Source organism: Pseudopodoces humilis, chromosome 7 (genome assembly GCF_049639895.1).
Source record: "Pseudopodoces humilis isolate 2021_Gansu_Grassland_sample_001 chromosome 7, ASM4963989v1, whole genome shotgun sequence".
Taxonomy (NCBI): Eukaryota; Metazoa; Chordata; class Aves; order Passeriformes; family Paridae; genus Pseudopodoces; species Pseudopodoces humilis.
In genome coordinates this window covers 40153783-40162171 of record NC_142206.1, presented here as the reverse complement: position 1 = coordinate 40162171, position 8389 = coordinate 40153783, and the positions used below count along the sequence as shown (strand labels likewise).

Below are 8389 nucleotides of genomic sequence, written 5' to 3'. Positions count from 1 at the left end.
AAAGCACACTGTGAGTGCAGGCAACTCACTACACTGGTAAAACTCCTGCTAAAGAAACCAAACAACTGTATATGGAAAATGTGCTTAACAGTGAGATCACTGTAAACAGCCTTTATTGCAGTGTACTTTGAAGTAACAGCTTAGCTGCCCCAGAGTTATACATGTACTTTGCTATTTCAAAATCAATGTGGGTTAGCAGCTCCACATGGTTTCTGACACAGCATGTGAGGAAAACCTGTACAAGAGCTCTGCCTTCTCTTGCTTTTGGGTAGGAAAGACACTGCTGAGCGAATTCCCCACTGGCTCCCCACAGCAACCTGTCTTTTCAACATACGCTTTAATTAGCTGTTGTATCTCTCCAAAGAGAAAGAGTCTGAATAGTGACGTGCTTCACAGTATTAGAGTTCATAGTCATCTGGATGGTAGAGCTCACTCATGAGGCGGTAGATGTAGGATGGTGCATTTCCCCCAATGTTAGAAATGAAGAGAGTAATGAGCTCCGGAGGGACGTAGTCAAACACTGGGCAGTGAACATTGATTTTTGCCAGGATCTCCCCTGTAAAGTGAATAGCAGCAATATCAGTCAAAGCATCTCAAAGTACATATAGTCTTCTGCACACCTTCTGGAGTCCCTGAACAATCTGGCTATGCACATGCCACCCTGAAGTCAGTACTTGAACATCCTGAATACTTTCCAACTTCTTCACTGATGTCACTGAATTACAGGTATACAGCAATCTTGAATGAATGGCAAAACTCTGTTTCTGAAAATTTTTGTTGTTAGAAACCCCAGATCCTTTCTGATGTAGACTAATTGCCAAAAAACCGTACCACTATGTAATACAAGAATCCTGATACTGCCAAAGTTATTATTTAAAGAAATTCTCAGAAGGCCAAAACTAAAATTTGGTGCCAAGCCTGCTGCTATCTCAATTTCAAAAGTCTTTGTCATATAGAAATGGGGCTTTGAAAGAGTTTTTGCTAACTGAAAATGGGCTTGGGCACTGATGCCTTTCTAAAGATGGTACTTGTGTGGGAAAAGCCCATGGCAGAGACACTGTTGTTTCAATGACTGTATCACATAACAAACTTTCAAGAAGTTACAGGAAAGAAGGGAAGCTGTCCTTGGTGTCCCACAGGAAACTGCTACCTACCTGGCATCATTATCACCATCCTATAATAAAACACTGTTTCAGAGCAGAAGCAAAACTGCAGAGACAGTGTTCAAGAGAAATCCTTTTTCTCCACTTTACATAATATACAGTTATAGAACTGGATGGTTCACAGCACTCTTTTCTGTCAAAGAGAGTAAAAAAGGATTTTCTGTCTTGGGTTATAAAATCGTCTGATGTTTACTTTTTTATGTGAGTTTCAGAACCAAAATTACAGTCTGAACTAGCTTGACCAGTATAAAGAATAACCAGTACCTTCTGTGAATGGCAGCACTTCCTGTGGTGACACAAACTTGTGGAATGAATCTTCTTCATTAGGGAACTAAATGAGAAAGAATACAGGAAGATCAGGAAAAGACCCTACCTGATTATCCTTGTGAAAACAGATCCTGGCACTGTTGGGAGGAACTAATGCAGAGGAAGATGACTTGCCAGTTAACTGGCATATTAACTCTGTTTACAATAATTACACAGTGCTTGTGTCTAGAACCTCTCTAACATTTACAGGTGAAAGGTTTTTCCTCAAAGTTTTTAGAGCCTTCTATGATGTGGCTCCCTTATCAAAGCGCAGTGAACTGGAGGAGTGACTTCCTCAGCCTGCAGCTTCACCTGACAATATTAAAAAAGTACTGAGTATAAGAAAGTTTTGAATGTCTCATTCTACATTCTCTGCCTTTCAACACTTATGGTATAAACTGTAATCTATCATGGCTGAGGAAAAATAAGTACGGCAATGCCAGTCTCATCAGTCTAGGCAGTGGTCTACATCCTTATACCCAATGTACTGCTTTACACATGTGGCAGAGGACAGTACTTCAAGAAGATCCTGAGATGTGCCAGATTTGGGTGAGGATCTCCTATCTGAAGTAACAGTGTTAGATGGGGGAGATGACTTATTTACTGACCTTGCCCTGGCAAAGATGGTGCTATCCACCCTAAGCTCCCACAAGTAAAAGCCCTGGCAGGTGCAGTCCTGAAGAGCTGCTGTACTTACCTGTGGTGAAAGCTTGAACATGGGGGCACACACGATGAGTGGAGTGGAGTGGTGCTTAGCTGCCAGTGCCAGAGTGTGAGTCCCACTCACAGCAATCAGGGCGCCATTGGCCAGGATTGTCTTTGTACCAATGATGACCTTAGAAGGGCAAATCAGAATTGGATAGCATGTTCCACAGCGGAATGGGGAAGGAACACTTCCTGGCTCAAACTCTGATAGATGAGCTGGAGGAGGACTGTGTCAGTACAGCCAGCAGCTGGAGTTATAGGGCAGCTGAATGTCTGATCTGTTTCATCTGGCACTGTCTCTGCACTGAGACGTTCCTCCCTAACAAGAGCATGACTCCAGCACAGAGAACTTCAGAAGACAAATGTATATTCTACTGCAGGGAACACCAAGCAGAAACTAGGCTGTGGTCCCTGTTGTTCTACAAACCTACAAAGTAAGCTTTGTACAAGTAACTTGACTACTCACTGCAAAAATTCCATTGCATTATGGTTCAGGGAATAACATTAAGCAGCTCAAAATATATAGATAAGAATTGATGTGGCTGGATTTTAGTATGTTACAAGTACTTTTTTTTTTTTCTCCCACTTTGGGATGCCAAGTTTTCATCTATAAAAGTACAGAACAGGTCTCTTTAACAAGACAAACCTTAATGATTCCCTTCATCAGTCATCTTCTGTTTCAGGCAAAGGGGTTTTTCTTCCCTTTGGAAATTCTGCTTTTTGTTCCATCTCCTTTGAAAACTGAGGTTAATCCTTTGAGGCTGTCTTGTAACTGTAGCCAGTAAGGCAGAAAAACCTATCACCATTCAGTCAGTCATCATACTGACTTGGAGTTCCACACTGAATCTCCACCCCAGCAGTGAACACATACTATTGCAATTTTGAGTCTTCAGTGAAGAAACACATCCAGCACTGCTGGGACTTGCAGCTGATTTGAGAGGCCTAAGCACCCAACCTGCCATGAACTCCCTCCTCCTGTGGAGCCCCCCCTTACCTTGTTGACTCGAGACATGACAGCAAAAATAGCTGCATCACTCATGACAGTAGTTTCAATATTCTCTTTAGACAGTCGGACAGCCATTTCATGACCCTGAAAAGAGGGAGAATCCAATTGGTTCCCTGTGACATAACTCCTGCAGTGCAATTATAGAGGTATCAGCACTCAGTTCTTGTCTGAACTGCAAAAACATCAAGTAATGAAACCTGAACACAGCCCTTCAACTCAAGGATGCTGGTGTAGGATAACGAGCTATCTCCAACTCTCAACTGCAGAGGAATTTCCATAATCCTGATTCCAGACACAAGATTTCAGTAAGAATGTGCAAGACAATAGAGTACAGGCAGCCTAGGCCTTACCTGGCAGAACGGTGCACACTCTGCCACGATGACCTGGAACTTGCGCTTGCGAGCAGCTTCCTTCAGGAAGGCCTCGACAGTGCGTGAGTAGCCAATAGTCATGATCACCTCGTTGGAGTGGATGTGTTCCAGTGCCTGCATAGCAATGTTATCAGTGGTGCCCTCTGTAACAGAAGGAAGATGTGGGTGTAAAAGCAGCCAGCAAAAACAACACTTGTGTTGCTAGGACTGTCCTCCAACAAGATCATTTTTCACTAAAGCAATGTTATTAGCACTGGTACAGCAGGAGAAGCTTTTCTCCTCATTTTTTTTGCCAGTGGAGTGGAATCCAGAAGCTGGCCCTTGAATGCCCCATGCTCCCTAGCTATACTCTCCCTATATATAAAAACAGCTGTACTGAAAACGCTGTTGTGAGGGGAGTGAATTGTGCCAGCACTACTCCAGATAGCCACCAGACCCACAAAACAGTTTTGTAGCTCAATAGCAGGGCAACTTGGGCCTCCGAAGGTGGGTCAGATGCCCGATTTGTCACAAGTATCGCAGAAAAAGAAAATTGTATCACAGTTCTTTGTGACAAGGGTCAGGTTATAAGTGGACAGGGATCACAGAGGACTTCCCAGAAGACCAAGGGTGCAGACCTACAGCCCCCCATATTGCTCCTTCCACAATCTACCCATCTCCCCATAAGCCAAAGAGGGCCTAAAACAAAGTCCTGGGAGCAGTAGGGCGTCAGTTCCTCGGTTCCTTCAGATTAAGCCTCTCAGATCCTTATTGTTTTATTTTCACCTAGAGAAGGGGGAAGCATCAGTCCCATCCCAAAAGAATCTTCACTCAGGAACAATTCAGACCCATCCGTACCTAGCTCAATTAGCATCTCATTAATAGCTTCAATAACATTAGCTCTGAGGGAGGGGTAAGGAGTTCTGAAATCTTCACTCAGTCCTCCAGAAGTCAGGAGTTTGTGCAGGGATTCTTGCTGGTCACTTTCCTCACTGCGCCCATGAAGCCTGTGGAGAGAAGTGGCCTCTTCAGCCTCAGGAAAGAGCACAGGGCCACAGCCAGGCTAAGCACTGTCTCCACAGTGTGGCACACCTGGATGTGAAGAGACAGGAAGGAAAGCCACCCACAGGAGACACACCACGCCATACCAGAGAGCTTCCATAGCTGTCTTGGCAGAAAAACACCCAAATCTCTGCCAGAAAGTGCCTTTTTAAGTCATGTGCAATCACTGCTGTCCACAGACAAGGAGCGGGCTTGAGGCTACTACAAGTGGGATGGACACCCCCGGGTACAGAGAACCCAAGGCCAGGGCACAGACTGTTCCCATGCACTCACAACACATACACCAAGTGGTTTCTAAAGAGGAAACGTCATCACCCACAGTGGAAACAACAGGGTGTCCTTTGGCATTAAACTCCCTGAATCCTTCTCTAGGAGAGTTGGGAAAAGAGGGTGATGGAAACTAAAGGAGTTTTACAGTAGCAACTTAAAAGGGCAGTTCTGGGCTTTCAGAGAGATACAGGGAGCAAGAGGGGCACTTTACCTGCCATATTCCTCACGAATGACCTTCAATACTCGTCGCACCATGTTGCCCACTGTCGTCTCCGATGGCTGGGCTGCCGTCATCCTCTGGCCCTCTGTCCGGATCAGATCCATGAGCTCCCCTGGAAGAGGGGAGGCCCTTGGTTATCGCTGCCCAGAGCAAGCCCATGTGAGTATCAAACCAGTGCTTGCCCCTCAACATCACAGAGCCAGCAGCTGCTCCAGCACGAGGGCCACGGCACCAAGAAAGAACAAGGGTGAGCAGAGAGCCTCTCACAAGGCAGCCAGTTCCACTGGTTGCAGTCAGAAACGCTCGGACACAACACAGACTTCGGGAAGACCATCAGCAGCGTATTTGGCCTTTCCTTTGAAAGAGGAAACCACGTGCTGCTGGAAAGGTCCGTGCTCGGACTGACGCCGCTGAGGGGAGAGCAAGGCTGAGCAGGGCAGCTCCTCAGGCAATGCCACCCGTGAGCACAGCAGGCTGGGAAGGGCTCCGCCGTGGTACGACAAGCACCGGGAATAATCCGCTGGCCGCTGCTAGTGAGGCCCAGTTCCCGCGAGCCTCAGCGCCAGCGGCGCCGCATCGGGCCTGACCCGGCTTTGCGGACCCTTCCGCACCCGACAGCGGCGACCGGAGTGCGACCGCCCCCCCGGGACTCGCCCCACAGCCGGGCCCCGCCGCCGCCCCGCTCCCGGCGCTCGGGCTGCCGCACCCGCCCGGGGAAAGCGCTGCGTCCGCCCGCCGCCGCCCGGCCCTCACCGGCCCGGTTCCATCGCCCGTGCCCGACGATCTTCCGCAGCAGCGACAGCGTCTGCCTTGCCGTGTCCTCGGAGCGCGGCCGCTCTCCGCCGCATCGCAGCCGCGCCGCGAAGGCCTCGATCTGCTCGGAGAGCTCCGAGCCGCGCTCGGCGGCGCCCGGCATGGCGGCGGGACTTCCGCTTCCGGCCCCCCGGCGTCCCATTGGCGGAGACTGCCGAGCTGTGCCCGCCCCCGGCGGCAGCTCAGCCAATGAGAGGCGCACCGGCGGTGGCGCTGCCGTTGGCCGGGAGACGGGCGGTGCCCGGAGCGCCGGGGGAGCGCGCAGGGCCGGGTTTACTTTGGAGCGGGCCGTGCGCTGCGACTGAAGAGCCAAATCAAACCGGTTGGGAAAGGCGCAGTTCCTGGCAGTGCAATTGTTCTTGTGGCAGAGCCAGAACGGGCCCTGGATAAGGCAGGAATGTAGCTCCTTTGTGTTTAGTTCCTGGAGCAATGTGTCCAGGGAACAGGCAGGAGCCATGGAATAGTTCTCATCGCGGTACTGCTTTACTCTAGCGCTCTGCTCTGTGTCCTGTTGTTTGAGATTAGGAAATAAAAGCAAAGAGGTTTATGCTGGAAGCTTTCCGTGATTGCTTCATGCCAAGGCCTGTAGGGCCTTGGATGTCCATAACATCTTTTTTGCATTCGTCTGGTTAGTTTAGGACTCGCCCTACAGCCAGCTCCTGTCAAGGGACTGTTTGGTCTCCAGCAAAATACCAACAGCTGGTGTGCTGGCTCTGAGGACTTAATGCAGGTGATTTGTCACCCAAAGCCTGCAGGGGACTGAGAGTCCTTCCGTACCTTTCTTTTCCTACTGCTTCCTCAAGTGCCCCTGTGTGCCTGGAAGCCAGAGAGCCCAGCAGCCTGGGGAAGGATGCTCACTGTATCCCTCCAATGCCTGGCAAAAGGCCACGTGTCTGGGTTTGGCTGGATGTGCTTGGGGGATGCTGCAGCCCTGGATGGAAGCCAGAGTTTCACTCCGTGATGAGCTTGTCCCATCCTTTGTCCCTGGAGAGAGTCAGTAGAGAGTGACACGGTTTGCCCAGCTATTGGCTCTACTGTGCTGGGCCCCACTGTGCCAACTGGGCACATCCTGGTTCCCCCCTGCCTTGTCTCCTCCTTCTCCCCAAATTTAGGTGTATGTTCTCTTCTACAGTGCATAAATTGAGGCTCCCTGAAGCAAGGTGTGCTCAGCTCTTCATCTGTGCAGGGAAACCCCATTCCCCCTTTTCCCCTCTGCACAGCCATTTACAGGCAGGGCTGGGGAGGCTGTCTGTGCCCATCAGCTGGCTGCCTGCTGCTGGTCCTGCAGTGCTGTGTGCCAGCTGCCTTGGTGTGCAGGAACAGCTCCCACACGTGCACCCAGGGACTGGGACCTGTGGATTGGCCAGAAAAATATAAATCACTGCGTTGGAGCTTTCCTTTGTTTGTTTACTTATCTTGCTAGTAAACAGAGCAGCTCTTGGAGATTAGGCAGGATGGAGAAGAGGAAGGGAAACTGGGCTCTGAGGTTATGACCTCCATGTGGATGCTGGGCTGTTTACATTCCCTGCTTTGGTCCCAGTAACTATTGCAGGACAGTTTTTTCCCAGTGCTTTGCCAGGCTGCAGAGCTTTTCCCATTTGTGCTGTTTGTGTTCTTTTCCCTGCAGCACTTTCTGGCGGGCACTGCTGCCACAGCTAGTTTGGGCGGCTGGCAGCCTGGTGTCCCTTGAGGGACAGAGTCCTGCTCTTGGTCTGCTGCCTTGTGTTTCATGAATGAAAGCCTCTGAATGGGGAATTCGGGAGCTGTTAGCTCTGCACAGCTGAGCTGAGCCAAAACCTGTGGCGCTCTGGAGAGCTGTGAGGCAAACCCCAGGCTGCTCAGGGGGACCATGGCTACAAGACATCTTACTGTCATCAGCCAGGCGCTGCTGTCAGGACCCCATGAGTTAGACAAGGACTGCCCAGCAGGACTGAAAAAGAGGGATTGAGGAGGAGGAGGAGGAGTGGCAGCAAAGACAGCACAGGGAGTGTAGGGCAAGTGGAGAAGGAAAGATGCATGTTGGTGCCCTGATGTACTCTGCTGAAATCCCACTGCCTTGCAGGCTGTGGCACTGTGGCAGAAGTGATGGGGGGTGGGGAGGTGCAGCCCTCTGCAGCTGGAAAGAATCTCACCTGGTGGTCCACAGCTGCTGGGTGTTCTGGAGCAGGATCCCCCTCCATTGCCACAGCCACAGGGAACTGTCTCCTGCACAGCCCACCCTCCATCCCCTCCTGGGTGTACCCTCGTGGCTACAGCTTCCCAGCTAGTGCACAAACAAGCAAGGAGGCTGACACTACTGCAGACAGTGCTGGTGATGTGGACAAAGAGCTGAGCAGAGAATGAGCTGGCCAGCCGAGCATGGCAGCAGGTTTTATGGCCCTGCAGAGGAGCTGAAAACTGTCTCACCTCCTTGGAGAGCTGCCAGGATGGCATCCTGCTCTGTACCATCAGGGCTGACTGCTGGAAACACTGCTTCCCTCTGCCCAGGAAATTC

General features: G+C 50.3%; 1 protein-coding gene across 1 annotated transcript; it reads right to left on the bottom strand.

Annotated features, from left to right (window-relative positions):
• Positions 1–70: 70 nt before the first annotated feature.
• EIF2B2 (eukaryotic translation initiation factor 2B subunit beta) lies at positions 71–6009 on the bottom strand. Its single transcript, XM_005520259.2, has 8 exons — positions 5836–6009; positions 5074–5194; positions 4389–4537; positions 3531–3694; positions 3169–3264; positions 2167–2304; positions 1428–1494; positions 71–556 (listed from the first exon to the last, which is right to left on the bottom strand). The coding sequence occupies exons 1-8, from the start codon at positions 5996–5998 to the stop codon at positions 399–401; spliced, it is 1056 nt and encodes a 351-aa protein (XP_005520316.1). The 5' UTR covers positions 5999–6009; the 3' UTR covers positions 71–398.
• Positions 6010–8389: the final 2380 nt, after the last annotated feature.

Bases quoted from the DNA above. Each gene is read 5' to 3' on its own strand.
- EIF2B2 (XM_005520259.2), bottom strand. From the start codon at position 5,998: ATGCCGGGCGCCGCCGAGCGCGGCTCGGAGCTCTCCGAGCAGATCGAG. The intron at 4,538-5,073 runs GTAAAGTGCCCC...TTCTCTCCACAG, and splicing joins ATTCGTGAGGAATATGGCAG to GCTTCATGGGCGCAGTGAGG. The intron at 3,695-4,388 runs GTACGGATGGGT...CTTCTGTTACAG, and splicing joins TGAGATGCTAATTGAGCTAG to AGGGCACCACTGATAACATT.